Genomic DNA, 17800 nt, shown 5'->3' with positions numbered 1-17800 from the left:
TGCATCCGAGGTTGGTCAGCGTGTGTATACTGTGTGTGTACCCGAGGTTGGTCAGGGTGGGTATACTGTGTGTGTGCACCCGAGGTTGGTCAGTGTGTGTATACTGTGTGTGTACCCGAGGTTGGTCAGGGTGGGTATACTGTGTGTGTGCACCCGAGGTTGGTCAGCGTGGGTATACTGTGTGTGCACCCGAGGTTGGTCAGCGTGGGTATACTGTGTGTGTGCACCCGAGGTTGGTCAGGGTGGGTATACTGTGTGTGTGTACCCGAGGTTGGTCAGGGTGGGTATACTGTGTGTGCACCCGAGGTTGGTCAGCGTGTGTATACTGTGTGTGTGCACCCGAGGTTGGTCAGGGTGGGTATACTGTGTGTGTGCACCCGAGGTTGGTCAGCGTGGGTATACTGTGTGTGTACCCGAGGTTGGTCAGCGTGGGTATACTGTGTGTATACCCGAGGTTGGTCAGCGTGGGTATACTGTGTGTATACCCGAGGTTGGTCAGCGTGGGTATACTGTGTGTGTGCACCCGAGGTTGGTCAGCGTGGGTATACTGTGTGTGTACCCGAGGTTGGTCAGTGTGGGTATACTGTGTGTGTTTGTGTGATCAGATGGGCTGCTTAGTGAAGGTTGCAAATGCCAAAATCGGTGGAGATGTTACTGAAGAAGATTGTTACAGGAGGATGTAGGTCATTTGCAGATATAGAGAAATGGATACACAGTTTAATCCAGCAAGTGGGAGATGTATTGCACTTTTGGGGTTAGGGTCAGATGTAAATGTGAAATGTATACAGTAAATGGCAGGATCTTTGCATCATTATTGTACCGGTGATCTTGGGGTCTAAGTCCATAGCTCTCTGAAGGTAGCAACACAAATAGGCTGGTAAAGAAGACATATCAGTCTTCACTGAAGGCACTGAGTACAGGAATCGTAAAGTAAACGTTGCAGTATATAAAACTGGTGACGCTGCATTTGCAGTGTTATCTGCTGTTCTGTTTGCCCCATTACGGGAAGGATGTACACACGAGGAAATCTGCAGATGCTGGAAATTCAAACAACAACAACAACACAAAATGCTGGTGGAACACAGCAGGCCAGGCAGCATCTATAGGAGAAGCACTGTCGACATTTCGGGCCGAGACCCTTCGTCAGGATTCCTGGCCTGCTGTGTTCCACCAGCAGTTTGTGTGTGTTGTTGTTTACAGGAAGGATGTGGAGACTTTGGAAAGGGTGAAAAAGAGGTTCATCAGGATGTTGCTTGGATGAGGGAATATTAGGAGATATTAATCAAATTTGTGTTGTTTTCTCAGAGGCACTAGAGGCTGAACGGAAACTTTGTAGAGGGTTGTAAGATTATGAGAGGCATAGGTACTCAATCTTTCTTCTAGGTGAAGATGTCAAATACTAGAAAATGCATTTAAAATGAGAGAGGGAAAGTTTAAAGGAGATGTTTGCTGTAAACTTTATTTTTACATGAAGTGGTAGGTGCCTGGAATGCACTGGTGGTGGAAGCAAACATGGTAGTAGCATTTAAGAGGCACCAGAGCGTGTAGGGAATGGAGAGGTGTGGATCGCCTGCAGGCAGATAGTTCACAGAGTGTGTAGGGAATGGAGAGGTGTGGATCGCCTGCAGGCAGATAGTTCACAGAGTGTGTAGGGAATGGAGAGGTGTGGATCGCCTGCAGGCAGATAGTTCACAGAGCGTGTAGGGAATGGAGAGGTGTGGATTTCCTGCAGGCAGATACTTTACTGTAGGACAAAGTCCTATGAAAAAGTTTCTTAAATTGTGTTACCCAAAGAGGGGGATGGTACGGGTCATTTGGGTGGTAGTGGCACACTTTATAATGAAGGTGATCATACTACAAATGTATAGAATCAGTAACACTGTGAATGCTTAGATTGATTGACATAATTAATGGTAAATAAAGCAATGCACATTTTCTTTGTATTTATGTGTATTTTGATGAATTAAGTTTACTTTGAAATTTAAGAAGTCACTAAACATTGTGTGTGGGTGTGAATGTAGCCATAGTTACAAGATGTATTGTCTATATGCATGTACTCATGGTAACTTGTAAGATGCATTAAGGTAACTTGATTAATGTGCATATGGTAACTTTATAAATGTATTTCTGTCATATCTGTGTGAGTGAGTTTACGTATAGTAACTGTATAAAATGTATAAAGTTGTGGGTTATTGCACTTTAGTGGTAACTTCAAAATTTTTCGTTGTAATTTGTATATATGAAAATATCCTTGTGACTTTATAAACTAATATTCAATATATCTGTGTGTTTTATGTGCTTACTGTTTATATTGCTGTCTATTTTCTTACTGTAGTAACACAAATGTGCTGGTACCACGATCTCAGTTTTATAAATGTACCGTTAATGCAGCTGTATGTTTTTCATAGGTGTCCTATGAGTGTATTGTTCATTGAGTGGTAGAAACAGGCAAAAACAATTTGGTCTTTTGTATCTCAGTCAGATCATGTTGATCTTTTACCAGATATTATCCCATATCTCGTATTTGCTGAATAACCTTCTCTACCATAGGTGGCTGTGAAGGCTCAATCAAGGCAGAGATTAACAAGAGTTGGGTTAAAAACAGAAAGGATCTAGTGCTTAGAAATTGCTCCTCATCTCTGATATAAATGGACCCCTCTATTCTGAGGTTATGACCTCTAGTCCTAGACTCCCTCACTCTTAGAAACATCCTCTTCACATCCACTCTATCTGGGCCTTTCAACATTTGATATACGTCAATGAGATGCCCCCCCCCCCCCCCATTCTTCTAAATCCCAGCGAGTGCTGTTCCGGAGCCATCAAGTATTCCTCATACGATGAGCCTTTTATTCCTGGAAGAATCTTCATTAATCTCTTTTAAACCCGTTGCAGCCTTTACTTAGATACGGGGCTCAGAGATGTTCACAAGCCTCAGTACTACATCCTTGCTTTTATATTCGAGTCCTCTTGAAATGAATGCTAACATTGCATTTGCCTTCCTCACCACCATCATCATCTCAACCTGCAAGGGAATCCTGTACAAGGACTCCCAAGTACCTTTGCACCTTGGACTTTTGGATTTTCTCCTTGTTTAGAAAGTACAGTCAGCCCTCCTTATCCGCGAGTTCCGCACGCGCAGATTCAACCAACCACGATTCGGGAAAACCCGGAAGTTCTCTCTCCAGCACTCGTTGTTTGAGCATGTACAGACTACTATTTTCTTGTCATTATTCCCTAAACAATACAGTATAACAACTATTTACATTGTATTAGGTATTATAAGTAATCTAGAGATGATTTTAAAGTACAAGCAGTCCCTGGGTTATGAATGAGTACCGTTTCTGAGTCCGTCTTTAAGTCGGATTTGAAGTCGGAACATGTACATCCGGTATTATTTAGTGTCAGTTAGTCAAACATTTGTCTTAGTATATAGTATATATTTTACCTTTCTATGCAAATAAAACACTTAGGAAACGTATGTATTTCAATAATTAAACCACTGCATTGCTTAGTAATTATTGTAGCTTTCATCAGCGAGGGCCTTTCACATGCTCCATTAAAATTGTTCTGATCGTTGACCGACTGTAGCCTAACTCTTTGACCGATGGCGTTTCACCTCTTTCTGATCGCTTTATTACTTCCACTTTATTTTCAATCGTGATTGTCATTGTTTTCACGAACAGAAACACTGCGGATTCAGAGCTGCCCACCGTACTGAGAGACAGGTCAAATAAGGTCCGGTGTTCCACTGGGTCCTAAAGACTACTGCACTGAGACAGGTTAAATAAGGGACTTGAGCATCTGCATTTTTTGGTATCTGTGGGTGGGGGTCCCGGAACCAATCCCCCATCGATAAGGAGGGCCGACTGTAGTCTGTGCTTTTATTCCTTCTGCTAAAGTGTATGATCATAATCTTCCCAACACTGTATTGCATCTACCACTTCTTTCTCCATTCTCCTAATCTAAGTCCTTCTGCAGCCTTCCTGCTTCCTCACATTACCTACCTATCTCCTTATTGTTCGTAAACTTGCCTACAAAGCCATCAGTTCCATCATCCGTAATTGACTTACAACGTAAAAAGAAGCAGTACCAACTCTGTGGAGCCCCACTGGTCATCAGCAGCCAAAAAGAAAAGGCTACCTTTATTCCCACTTTTTGCCATCTGCCTATCCGCTAATGCTCTATCTGTGTTAGTGTCTTTCCCGTAATACCATGGGCCCTTATTTTGTTAAGCAACCTCATGTGCAGCACTTTGTCTAAGGCCTTCTGGCAATCCAATACACAATGTCCACTAATTCTCCTTTGCCTTTCCTACTTGTTATTTCCTCAAAGATTCCCAACAGATTTATCAGGCAGGATTTTCACTGAATGAAAGCATGCTGACTTTGGCCTATTTTACCATGTGCCTCCAAGTATCCTGAAACCCCATCTTTAACAGTCGAGTTTAACATCTTCCCAACCACTGAGGTCAGGCTAACTGGCCTATAATTTCCTTTCATCTGCCCCCTTCCCTTCTTGAAGAGTGGAGTGACATGTGCAATTTTCTAGTCCTCCGGAACCATGCCAAAATCTTTTGATTCTTGAAAGATCATTCCTATTACCTCTACAATCTCCTAAGCGACCTCTTTCAAATCTGTGGGGTGTAGTCCGTCTGGTCCAGGTGACTTATCTACCTTCAAGTCTTTCAGCTTCCCAAATATCTTCCTAGTAAAAGGAATTGCACCCACTTCTGTGCTCTGATCATTATTACCTCTCCAGGGTAATTTCCCAGGATCTGTTATTTACTCTTGCCTCTCTTTTACTCTTTATAAATTGGGGAAAAAACTATTTTTGTCCTCTTTGATATTATTGGCTAGCTTACCTTCATATTTCATTTTTACCCTCCTTATTGCTTTTTTTTTTTACTTGCCTTCTGTTGTTTTTTTAAAAGCTTCCCAATCTTTTACCTTCACACCAATTTTTGTTCCGTTGTATGCCATCTTTTCCTTTCATGTTGGCTTTGACTTCCCTTGTCAGCCATAGTTGCCATCCTGCCTTTTGAATACTTCCTTGTTTTTGGGATAATTCTGTCCTGTGTCTTCTGAATTGCTCTCAGGAATCCCAGCCATTGCTGCTCCCTCATCATCCCTGCTAGTCAACTTTGGCCAGCTCCTCTCTTACGCCTCTCATTCCTTTTACTCCTTTGTAATACCGATACATTTGACTTTAACTTCCCTCTCTCAAATTGCAGGATGAATTGTATCATATTATGATCTCTTGTCTCCTACAGGTTCATTTACCTTAAGCTCCTTAATGAAATTTATTTCATTACACAACACCCAGTCCTGATCCCCTAGTGGGCTAAACCCTGATGGGTTTAATAGGCAGGTGTACCTAAAAAGTGGCTGTTGAGTGTGTGTCCTAGTTCTTGATTTCCCCATTCCTGGGAAAGAGACTGTACTCATCCTAACTGTGCTCCTCGTGAGTTTACACACCTTTATAATGTCACCTCTCATTTTCTCATACTCTAAAGAATAAAATCCCAGCATGTTCAATCTTTTGAAACAGTCCCTTGAATTACAACAACTTTCTTGTAAATCTTCTCTTTACTCTTTCCAGCATAATGGCATATTTTCTATAGCAGGGTGACCAAAACTGAACATAATATTCCAAATGCGGCCTCACCAACGTCTTGTACATTTACAATAAAAGCAGTGAATGGTTAATCATAGAAACTACTATATGGGAAACTGCTGAGCCCTAACAATTTTGCATGCTATGTTGTATATCTCTGCTTTTCTTTCCTTTGTCCTCTAAGTTTCTAAATCTCAGGCACCTATTAGGTTTGTTTTAAAATTACAGAAATAGTCTAGGATGTCTTTGCTAGATGTAAAGTTAACGTAACTCTTGGTCTGTGAAGTAATTTCTTAAATACTTGAATTTAAATATGTTAATGTAACCAGTCCTCCCTGTGTTATGAACAGGTGACTTTCTGTAGAACCCATATGAATGACCATTTGAGAGACCAGAGACATGAGGTTGTCAGCTGCTGCGATGCTGCAGGTTTTTTACCACGTGCAAACATAGTTCAGAATTAGTCTTGTTATCGCTAGCAGAATTCATGAAAGTAGTCTCTTAATGGTTGCGCTAAGCACCCTAGTTTAATTATGTTATCCTTGGCTGGTGTGTTTTTTTTTCCCTCTCTATATTGCTCTGTAGTTGGCATTTGTCACTTGCAAACTTCTGATTATGAGCAGTTCTCAGGAACTGAACCCTGCTGTAATTTGGAAGATCTTTATTCTTAACACTTTCATTAACTGAATGCCTCATTTGCCACTTCTTTTCACATGCAATACCTTGGCATATTGATAAGTGCATATATATAAAGAATTTATCCAATTCTTCAGTTCTAATTCCTAACAGACTTTCCTCTCTTTTTTTTATATAACCACTTGCAGTGTTTTTTTAGATTTCTGGACTCAATCAACTTGAGTCTCTTGTGCATTGTCCATAAACTTCACCCGAGCTTCAGCAGTGCTATGTCTTGGTTATAAGAGCATTGAGCTTCCAGTCCCTTTTCCCCTGACCACTCAAATCTTGCTGTTTTGTTTCTCTAAGACCTACGTTGGCCAGATGGTTGATCATCTGTGCTGGTGTTGTCTTTTGCTTGGTGCCTGTTTTTGTAGGATGACTCACCTATGATGTTCTTTGGGTGTTTTTACAGTGTTGTTTTTACACACATGTGCATGTTTTTGGTCATATCAGTTATATCTGCATGATAATTTTAATGCATACTCTTAAATCTTCTCCAATTTGAACTGCATGTTATTTTTGGGTTATAGGCTGTTCATTACTAAAGATAGTGGTAAGAGAGAAGTGGAGGGTATCCTCTTGAACAATTGTAGAGCGGCAGTTTAAGTGAATTCAGATAACAGTACTGTATTGGCTATGTGGCATGTGCCAGTTTGCAAAATGGAAGCAATGATAGACATTTTCTTGTGATCTTTATAAATATGTCCATGCATCTCAAATTGACGAAACTTGATGTGCTATTCTAGTTTATGATTATTAAGTTCTTTAAAAAATATTTTGTATACTAAATCATCTGGGACACTGTTTACGTGGAGCTGGGGCAGTCTTGAAATTAAATAATATTTATGGTGAAATATTGGACCAGGTCTACTCTTGGACCAGGGACCTACTTTTATTAGTGTCATATTGTCCAATTCTTTTATTTTTACTCCACCTGCAATTTCTCTGCCCATATTTCAAATTAGTTTACTGTGTATCCTGCTCTAGCCTCTATCAGCCTTTCTACTATCCACAATTCTGCACTTTCTGTGTTGTCTGCAAATTTGTTTATCAGCACACCTATATTATTCTCCAAATCATTTATATGGATTACAAAGGACAGAACTGATCCCCACAGAGCCCCACTGGTTACAAACCTCCAGTCAGAAAAATACCCCTTTAAAACTACGCTCTTCTTTGGCCAAAACCAGTTTTAAATCCAAACTATCAACTCACCATGGGCCTTAATCTTTTAGGTCAGCCTATCTTGGATCTTGTTGAATGCTTTACTGAAGTCCATGTATACATTATCAGCTGACCTGTTCTTATCTCTTCTCACTGTGCTGACTATGGGTTAATAAGCACTTTCAGTTGCATGCCACGTTGTGACTTGTCGCTTCAAGTAAAAGTTGAGAAACGAAGTGCGTTAATCAGAGTTTAATCCTCCAGGTAGCTTGCCAAGGTTACCCAGCTGATAGTTGTGTTTTATTCAGTGACTGGCCATGTTGATCTAATTCTAGGCAGCAGTATCAGTGCAATTGGAATCAGCAAACAGTGTTATATTGAGAGATCCTCCCTCAGTATTGACGATTTATACTGGAACTATATACACATCTGCTTGCACAGTGTGCCATCATTTGGCTTTAAAATATACTGACAGGTTTGAATATCAGGATTATGAAAAGCAGTGAGCATTAATAGCCATAGAGTCATACAGCACAGAACTGAGCCCTTTGACACAACTTGTTCATGCTGACCATAGCATCCTCCCCGTTAGTTCCAGTCACCTGTGTTCAGTCCATGCCCTTCCTCTTCATATGCGTATCCAAATGCTTCTTCAATATTGCAATTCTGCCTGCTTCAGCCACTTCTCTGACAGCTCATTCCAAGTACTCACTACTCACTGTGTAAAGAAGTTATCTCTCAGGTCTCTTAAATTTCTCCCCTCTTGCGTTTGTGCCCTCTTGGTTTAAGCTCCTCAAGCCTGGGAGAAAAGGCTGATCATCTGTCTCATCCATATCCCTCATGATTTTTATAAACTTTAATGAGATCATCTCTCATTTTCCTACATTCCAAAAAAAAATCCAGTGTGTCCAATGGGTCCCTAAAACTCAGACTGTCAAGTCCAGGCTGCATCCTCATAAATCTCTTCTGCACTCTCCTGAGCTTGACAGTATATTTTATGTAATAGGGTGACCAAACTGCACACGATTCTCCAAGTGCTATCTCGCCATGACTTGTATAACTGCAACATAATGTCCCTCTTCCTAAATTTCAAGCCCTGACTGATGAAGGTCAACATACAAAACACCTTCACCACTCTATCTACTTGTGCAAAGTTCAGTGAAAGTGCCTGCACTTGTTCTCTGAGTTGCCTCTTTTGCACAACACCTGTAAGTGCCTTTTGATTCACTGTATAGGTCTTAAACTGGTTTGAATGTACAAAATACATTACCTATTTTTTTCCAAAACTACAAAAGTTTATTTACACAAAAATACACAAAATACAGACATCATTTACAAGTCTGTGAGCATTAATTAAAATATGATTATTACTAACTATAAAACAGTAGGTTTTCCAGGAACAGTCAAGCCCACTGTTCCTAGAAATCCCCTACTGTACCCTTCATGACCGCATGCTCCCTATAACCTGCTTAACTATCAACAAGACCCTCTAGTTTAGTATACTTTCACAACCAACTTATTTCCATATTGGATAATTTGTTCATGTTCAGTCAAGTTGAGTCCGACTCTTCATGACCTCATGGACTCCTGTGCACCAAGACTTCTGGTTGGAAGCTGCCTCTCTAAGATCCCCCAAGGTCATGCACATTGTCTGAGTAATATTGTCGATCCATCGCAGCCTCTGTCGTCCTCCTCCTTCTGTTTTACTAAACATGAAAGTTTTCTCCAAGGCATCCTGTCTTCTCATGATGTGGCCAAAATATTTGAGCTTATCTCTCATTATCAAGTCTCCTAGTGAGCAGTCGGTTTGTATTTCTTTAAGTATTGACTTGTTGGATCTTCTTGCTGTCGAACAAACTCTTAACATTGTCCATATTATTGGATAGTAGCAGTACCAAAACTGATCCCGGGGCATCTCACCAGTAACAGTCCTCCAGTTGGAGAATCGGCCTTTAATCATTACCCTTTGCTTCCTGTCATCGAGCCAATTCTGAACCCACCTCACTTGTCAGTCCCCTTGAATCCCATGCGACTCTATCTTCCAGTTCAGCTTGCTATGTGAGACCTTGTCAGAGGCCTTACTGAAGTCCATATAACCAACATCCACTGCCATATCTTCATCATTCTCCTCTGTTGTCTCTTTAAAATATTCCAAAAGGTTTTTCAAACATGACCTCCCACACACAGAATCATGCAAACTATTTTAAATTAGGTCTCGACTATACAAATGATGGTAGATCTTGTCCCTCAGAATTCCCTCCAATGAATTCCCTCCAGTAGCTTCCCTAAACTGAAGTCAGGCTCACTGGCCTGTATTTCCCTAGCCTGTCCTCTCTACCCTTATTGAACAGTGGAACAACATTAGCCACCCTGCAGTCTTCAGGAACTTCACCAATGGCTAACAAAAAAGCAAATTTCTCAGTCTGTGACTTTTTTTTTCCAATGGCTACGATCTGGAGGTGCGCTTGGCCAGGTCCTGGGGATTTGCCCATGTCAATGTACTGTAAGGTGCAAATATTTTCTTCATCGTAATATGAATATGATGCATGATCTCATGATTTATTGCCCTCACATTTTGACATACTGGGATAGAGAATTAAGAAAATGCACCTGTGAAAAGCAATTCCTTCACACCTCAGTTTTACATGACTGTCACCTTGTCTCCATACTTGATACCCCCACTGGTAGAAACATCTTAACATGTACCCTGCTATACCTCCTCAGAATCTTGTAATAATATCTTATTCTTCTAAACCCCACAGATCCAACTTTGTAAGCCTCTTGCGATGGGAATCTCCTCTTACTCCAGGAATCTCTTTTGGACAGCCAACAATGCTACTCTGTCCTTTCTTTAGTGACTTGACCAAGACTGTACGCAGCACTCCCGGTGTAGTTTCACCAGCACCTTGTACATTTGTAGCAGTACTTGTCATTTCTCAAACCCAGCATCTTACAATAAAAGCAGTATGCTGCGTGCAACATGCTGCTTCTGCAGTTGACTCTCTAATTCATGCACAAAAGCAATAGGCCATCATTTGCAGTCTGCCTTTTGGTTTCACTTACTGAAGTATATGACCTCCTATTTTCCTGTATTAAAATCCTTTTGCCAAGTTTTCTCCTGATTAGGCAGCCTGTCTATCCTGTCGCTCATCTCAGCATGTTCTTCCACTATTTGTGTGTTATTGGCAAACTTGGATGCCACATATTCTATTCCCCCACCCTTTCCAGGTCATTAACATAAGCAGTCAGTAATTAGGGGCCAAAATCAGATCCCTGGGGCGCAGAAGCATAGTGGTTAGCACAACGCTTTACAATGCCAGTGATCCGGGTTAAATTCCTTTTGCTCCCGGTAAGGAACTTTAACGTTCTCCCGATGACCATTTGGGTTTCCTCCGGGTGCTCCGGTTGCTGCGTGGCATGGCTGGAAGGGCCTATTCCACGCTGTATCTCAATAAATAAATAGATAGATATATCTCTGGTTATGCAGAAGACCCATTTACTCCTCCTCCATCTTCAGAGGTAATGTCTTTCAACCAGATTGTACTCTTAGGTAGTGGCCTTTCATGAAGTACCTTTTTTGAAATCAAAACAGACTTCATCTATAGATGTCCTTCTTTCAACTTTGCAAAGAACTGGCACAGTTTTGTCAAACGCAATTCTTTTAATAAAACCATACTGACAGTTTCATTATATTTAGGCTTTCACGAATGCTGGTTTGTTTCTTCTTTGATTGACTGTAGCATCTTGCCAATTACATATGGTTTTGTATTGTCAGCACAATGCTGTAGTTTCTCAGTTTCCCCACATTTTGTCTCCTTTCCTTTTTGAACCTCGAAATCACGTGTAATGTTTGGTACCTTCCCAGAAATCAATGAGCTTTGAAAGTTTTCAACCATTGGGTCTGCTACCACCCCACAATACCTGTTTCTTTATACTTTTATATCCAAACATTCATGCGTTCATCTGCCTCCCTTATATTTCCCAAAGGTGTTACCTCACATCTCTAAATACATTTAAATAATATATCAGTAATGTTTAGTCAGGTGTGTCTCAGTAGATGACACGCTTGGAAATAGCAGGTTGATAGTGAAAGTTCCAATCCAGAGATCTGGGCACAAAATTGGAGGCTGATGCTTGTAGTACATTAATAAATATCCGAGATCTAAAACTAAGGCTCAGTCTATGCTCGCAGACCCTGGTGACACTGTTTCAAAGAAGAGCAGAGTGCTAATCCTCCCCATCCTCACATCTTGGCTGTTAAGATCACTATTTGTGATCCTAGAAAACACAAGTTACTTGTTGGATTTTCTCCTTTACATTTTGACATCATAGGCAAGTTCAGTTATATTTGTAATTATTATATGTCTGCTTGTATATATGTTACTGCATCTCCAGTATAGATTATACATTTAGTTGCCTGCATTATCTCCAGTGAATTGGGTTCAGGACTGTGTGGTGCCAGCTGGTGAGGTTTTGTATGCCTTCTCCACAACAGGTCATTGAACTGAATTTGAATTTCGGTGCTTAATGTGTGAAAGTTTGACAAGGTGAAAAGTCGTTTGCTTTTTGAAGCAGTTGGGTTGGAGTGAGATTGGGCTTTGTATCTTGAGTTTAAGTTTTGAAATAATATTTATGGAAGCAAGGGGTGAGCTCTCCTTGTTACGGAGACATTAGCCTTTTATTTCATTGTGAATCCTTGTAATCCGGCACATGCCATTCCTTGTCAGAGTCCACCTAAGTAATTATTTAAACATCAGCCTTTAAAGTGATAAGGAGTTGGTTGCAGGAAGTTAAATGGTTTAGTTATGATAGTGTTCAGACCAAAGCTTAGATGCTTTTTGAACCTGGAGATTAGATTTCAGTTAATTTGTGCCAATAATTCCTCCCACATTCCAAAGACGTATGGTTAGGGTTAGTGAATTGTGGGTATGCTATGATGGTGCCCAGAAGCATGATGACACTTGCAGGCTGTCCAGCACAATCTTCGTAGAATTGATTTTGAGCAAACATATTTCACTGTATGTTTCAATGTACAGGTGACAGATAAAGCTGATCTCCTTATCTCTTTTTTGGAAAAAGGAGCAGAAGTGTAAAAGTCATATGAATGAGAAGTTTGGCAGAATATTCCCCAAATATCTGTTGCTCTGATGACAAAAGGCTTCCATTTAGTTGTCTGTAAGAGGAACTGTGTGTAGGCTTCATGTGGTGACGTGTACGAGCTCTCCAGTTGGCTACATCTTGTAAAACAGGAAGATTTGCACATGATTTGAATACCTACAGTTGTAGCTTTCTTTTTAGTGGAAGAAACATGCATTCTCAGAGTGGAATCTGGAATCAGAATCAAGTTTAATATCACTAGCATATGTAGTGCCAAAAGAGAGAAAAAAATAGTGGGTAGTGTTTGTCCATTCAGAAATCTGATAGCAGAAGGGAAGAAGTGGTTCCTGAAACATTGTGTGTGTGACTTCAGACTCCTGTACCACCACCTTGATGGGAGCAATGAGAAGAGGGCATGTCCTGGCTGATGGGGGTCCTTTTGAAGATGTTCCTGCTGCTAGAGAAGCTAGTGCCCATGATGGAGCTGGCTGAGTTTACTTCTTGTTACTTTTTCTGAACCTGTGTAGTGACACCTCCACACTAGATGGTGATGCAACCATTTAGAATGCTCTCCCAGTACATCTATAGAAATTTGTGAGAATCTTTGATGACATATCAACTGGTGTGTGTTCCCTCAACTTACCCTTGCTGAAGTCTATTCCTTGGCCTTACTGACATTGAGTGCAAGGTTGGTGTTGCATTACCACTCAAGCAACTGATCCATCTCACTCCTGTACACCTGCTCATCACTATCTGAAATTCTGCCAACAATAGTTGTGTCATGGGTAAATTTATAGATGGCATTCAAATTGTGCTTAGCCTTACAGTCATGGGTGTAGAGAAAGTAGAGCAGTGGGTTAAGCGTGCACCTTTGAGGCGTTGGTGTTGATTGTCAGTAAGGAGGAGAAGTTATTTCTGAATGGCATTGGTTGTGGTCTCCCGGTGATGAAGTCAAGGACCTAGATACGGAGAGTGGTACAGAGGTCTCGGCTTTGGAGCTTGTTGGTCAACAGACGGTTTGACTGTGTTGAATGCTGAGTGGTAATCAATAAACAGTAGCCTCAACCAGCTGATCTATCTCACTCCTGTACACCTCCTTGTCAACGTCTGTAATTCTACCAACAGCAGTGCTACAATTTGCGAATTTTATAGATAGTGTTGGAGCTATGTTTAATCACACGTTCATAGGTATAAAGAGAATATAGCAAAGAGTTAATCAGGCAGCCTTGAGTTGCATCTTTGATTGTAAGCCAGCAATTTCCTAATGTTCTTCCTGTTACATTTACAGCTTATTTCCTCTTTGCCTGATGAAATGAGGCCAGGCCCAGATTTCCATGGAGTGCCCTGGGAACCCATTCTGATAACTGCTGCTCTGGGATTTCTTACTTTCTTTATCTTTATGTGGCGAACCTGTCTTTCAGTAAGTAAGATTAATTTTACCATCCACAGACCCAGATAATTTTTTTATTAATGCTCAGCTTAATTGTTGTTTGATAGAAATGGCTGGACTTGCAAAATAATGTTATTGTTTGGCTCACTGGTGGCTTTTCTGCACTGTTTCAAGTCTGATGTTTTGACGTACCGTGTTGGAGCATTGACGGTAGTGGTTGTGGTTATGAGGATGAATTTGATAGCTGATGGCAACAAGCTGTCTGGCAAAGCCAGATTTATTAACCTTCTTGAGTTGTCTGGAGATTCTGCTGGGCCACATTTTTTGGTGCTGAATCTGAAGGACATCTTGCCTTGTTATGCTGTGTTATGATTTCTGTAATTGACAGAATTTCTTTTCTTTCCTTTCAGGTGAAAAGTAGAAAATATCAAAGTAAGTGTCCAGCGGGTACTTGGGTTAAATCTCATACTGAAATCTTATAAATAATATGCGTTTACTGTTTTGCATAGTAATGAATCTACACATGATCATAGTGATAACGAAGGCCTTTCCTTGTGGTTTATAATCTGCTTTGTTGGTCTTGTTTGCTGCTGTTAAGTTGCGTTCCCTATAACTTAACTGTTCATCAGCCAGGCTTTGCAGAGCATGACCAGACTACTTAACTGGGGAGTGTTAGGGGATGTGGGGCTTCAGGGCGAATAAACCTGTGATTGTCCTCTGTATCCCAAGATAGTTAATACTTGGTAGATGTCAGGAGCAGGAAAAAAGTTGCCACGTCCAGCAAGATGAAGCCACTTAAGTCTCTTCAACCAGTTGTGATCTGTTAATTCTGGAGATGTTGGGAATCAGGTTGGAGTCCTGTGTGACTTGTAGAGCATTGTGTCAAGTATTCTTCAGATAATTGGTACTTTAAACCATATTATTACATAAACTAAGTTGAGTGTAAAACATTTCTCTCTCATCCAGTTACTGAAAAACAGCTAGCTGAGAAAATCAAACAGCTTATTCAGGAAAAGACTGAAGCTTTGGAGAAAGTGACCAGTTATGAAAAGAAGGTACAGATCTAAATTTTCATGGAGTTTATAATATGTAAGTGTGTGGATGGGACGGTTGGGTAGGGGGTGAAGCAAACTTGTTATGATATTGGTGAACAGTGAACTGTGCATAGCTCAAATAAAACCACGATCTTTAGTGTTAGGTCCTTGGAGTTCACATGCAAACTTTATTTGGTTTGAGTCTATTTAAACCTCCTCCAAGTGGTATGTTGAGGAATTCTAACGTCTGTCCTGACTAAAAATATTGTACCCTGGAACAGTGAGCCGACACTTCTGCCAGTTCTGTACACTCCTCAACCGTGTTTCTGTAATAGCTGTACTATCACAATCCACTGTGCTAATCATACACAGTTAGCCCATCACCCATACTGGGGTATGGGTTCCCAACAGCAGCTCGCCAGAGTGCTTAGTCTTAGGCCAGTCTTTCAAGTTGTCCCCAGGTATAGCCCATCTTAAGATCCTTTCTCTCCCAGAGATCAGGTCTTTGGAGGTTCTGTCAGCATTTCTGCAGCACTGGGATTTTAAGGGAAGGGAATGCTAGTCCCATGCCCAACCCCCCTCCTCTCACAGCTGGGCTTGGGGCCGACCATGGCTGAGTTAACATGTTGATCATACTTTGAGTTAATATGCCTTAACTATGAGGCTTTTTGCATTAAAGTAGATACAGTTTAGCCAATCAGGCCTTTCTCATTTCCTGTCCTGTCTACTGGAGTTGCTTTGTCTAACTTCTATGTTTGCTTCAACTTTCTCATTATTTAAACAACTACTTTTGGTCTACTTTGATACCTTTTTGTCTTGTGAAGTAGAAGTGCAGAATACCCCTTGGTTCTGTCTGTGTGAAGTTGCATGTTCTTCCTGTGATCACATGGACTTGCTGTGTGTGGTCAGGTTTCCTTCCACATCCCAAAGGCGTACAGGTTGTTAGGTCAGCTTGCCCCGGTGTATAATTGAGTGGGAGAATCTGGGGGAAGTTGAGGAGAACATAGATACAATAAAAATACATTAGTGTAAATGGTGGTTGGCATGGACTTCCCAGGTAAAGGGGCCTGTTTCTGGTCTGACGGCAGTGATTTCCTTCTGTACTTTCAAGCATTTGAGGTGATCAGAGAGTGTCCGTGGATGGGGAAATACTCCTGAATGGACTTGGTGAAATTTATATCATGGTTTTAAATGTAATTTTGTATTTAAAATGTACTTTTTCTTTTATTTCCACCTTCCCCTTGCCCGACCGCCCCTGAACTATTTAGTTGGAGGAAACCAAAGCCCTTATAAGTGAGGCCCAGAATGTCGAGTCTACAGCTTCTGTTGAGACCAAGGAGCTTGAGGTGGGAGAGCCAGTATCCTACGGTGTGTGACAATTGGTCATTGAAATTCTGTGCATTAACATTATAATTTCTCTGTAACCTAAGGAGTCTTGCCGGGAGCTTGAACAGGTGAATCTTCATCTGGAAACCCGTGTGAAAAATCTCCAGGCATCATTGGATAAAGAGAGGGAAGAGACTGCAAAACAGCAGACTCTGGTAAGGAAATCATGGGCACGTTTTGAAAAGGGTTAATTAGAATTATTTCCTAAAATGGGAAATAAAGTGTGTGGGAAGAGAGGAACCTCAAATGTTCGCTGACTTCAGTTGGCAAAGCTGTTACTTGTCTCGAGAAGAGGGTGATTTAAAAAATAGAGTCTGTTGAGACTTCCTGTTCAGTTTTAAATTGATCAGGTAATGAAGTAATTGACAAGGGCCAATTAAGGGAAGTAAGGTTTAAGTGGGAGAGGCCACCGTTAGAGTCAGGAACTGAGGCTTTGGCAAGAAGAAGCGGAGGCTAGGTCAAGTTTTCTTTCTTTCATTATTGCATAGGTAGAGCAATGAGGATGGATCCCATGGCACTGTGAGCTCCTCTTGCGTGATGTGGGAAATACCGGAGAGCTCGAGTGTCCTGATGGATGCATTTGGCTGCAGCTCCTTGCAGTCCACGTTAGGGAGTTGGAGATGGATGACCAACTCCAAGTAGCCCTGTGTTCTGTTCCCCTCGTTAACAAGTAAACCATTTTTGATACTGTTGGGGATATTCTACCAGGGAAAGTTGCAGTGACTAGGTTTCTGGCACTGAGTCTGGCTCAGAAGGGAGAAGAGTGATGGTGATTCAATATTTAAGGGAACAGACAGGAGATTCTATGGCCATGAAAGAAATTCACAGATGATATGTTACTTCCTAGATGTCAGGGTCAAGGACATCTCAGATCGTGTCCATAGCATTCTTAAGGGGAGGATAGCAGCTAGAAGTTGTGGAACAAATTGATAGCAAAGATACAGCTATGAAAAGGGATGAGGTCCAGAAGAATGAATAAAGGGAGCTAGGTATGAGGCAAAAACGCAGGACCTCAAGATTAGTAATCTCTGGATTGCTGCCTGCGTCACGCTCCAATGAGGGTAAGAATAGGATGCTTTGGCAGATGAATGAGTGGCAGAAGAATGGGTGCGGGAGACAGGGTTGCTGATTTGTGGATCATTGGGATCTCTTCAGGGAAAAGTATAACAGTAAGTGGCAGGTTACAACTGATCTCTATGGAGACTAATTTCCTTGTGGGCATCTTTGCATTGGCTGTTTTGTGGGGGGAGCAGATGTAAGCTAGTTTGGTGGGGATGGGAACCAGAATGACAGGTCGGAGGATGGGAAGTTGGTATAAAGGTAGATGTAATGTGTAGAGAGACTGATGAAGGAGAGGCAATCAATAGGATATGAATGAGGAAGGTGAGGCAGTGGGTAGGACAGGAATGAGGAAGGAGAGGGAGTGGGTAGGATATGA

General features: G+C 41.3%; 1 protein-coding gene across 4 annotated transcripts in view; it reads left to right on the top strand.

Annotated features, from left to right (window-relative positions):
* The window catches only part of mia3 (MIA SH3 domain ER export factor 3), a 109015-nt gene that overhangs the window by 45929 nt on the left and 45286 nt on the right, over window positions 1–17800 (top strand). For all 4 annotated transcript variants that reach the window (XM_073056175.1, XM_073056173.1, XM_073056174.1 and 1 more), the window contains exons 7-11: window positions 13841–13972; window positions 14353–14374; window positions 14909–14997; window positions 16245–16322; window positions 16407–16517. In XM_073056175.1, coding sequence (XP_072912276.1) covers window positions 13841–13972; window positions 14353–14374; window positions 14909–14997; window positions 16245–16322; window positions 16407–16517 — 432 coding nt within the window. The remainder of the gene's footprint in view (window positions 1–13840; window positions 13973–14352; window positions 14375–14908; window positions 14998–16244; window positions 16323–16406; window positions 16518–17800) is intronic.

The sequence above is a fragment of the Hemitrygon akajei genome, chromosome 9 (assembly GCF_048418815.1).
Source record: "Hemitrygon akajei chromosome 9, sHemAka1.3, whole genome shotgun sequence".
NCBI classification, from domain to species: Eukaryota; Metazoa; Chordata; class Chondrichthyes; order Myliobatiformes; family Dasyatidae; genus Hemitrygon; species Hemitrygon akajei.
This window is presented reverse-complemented; position numbering and strand designations above follow the sequence as displayed.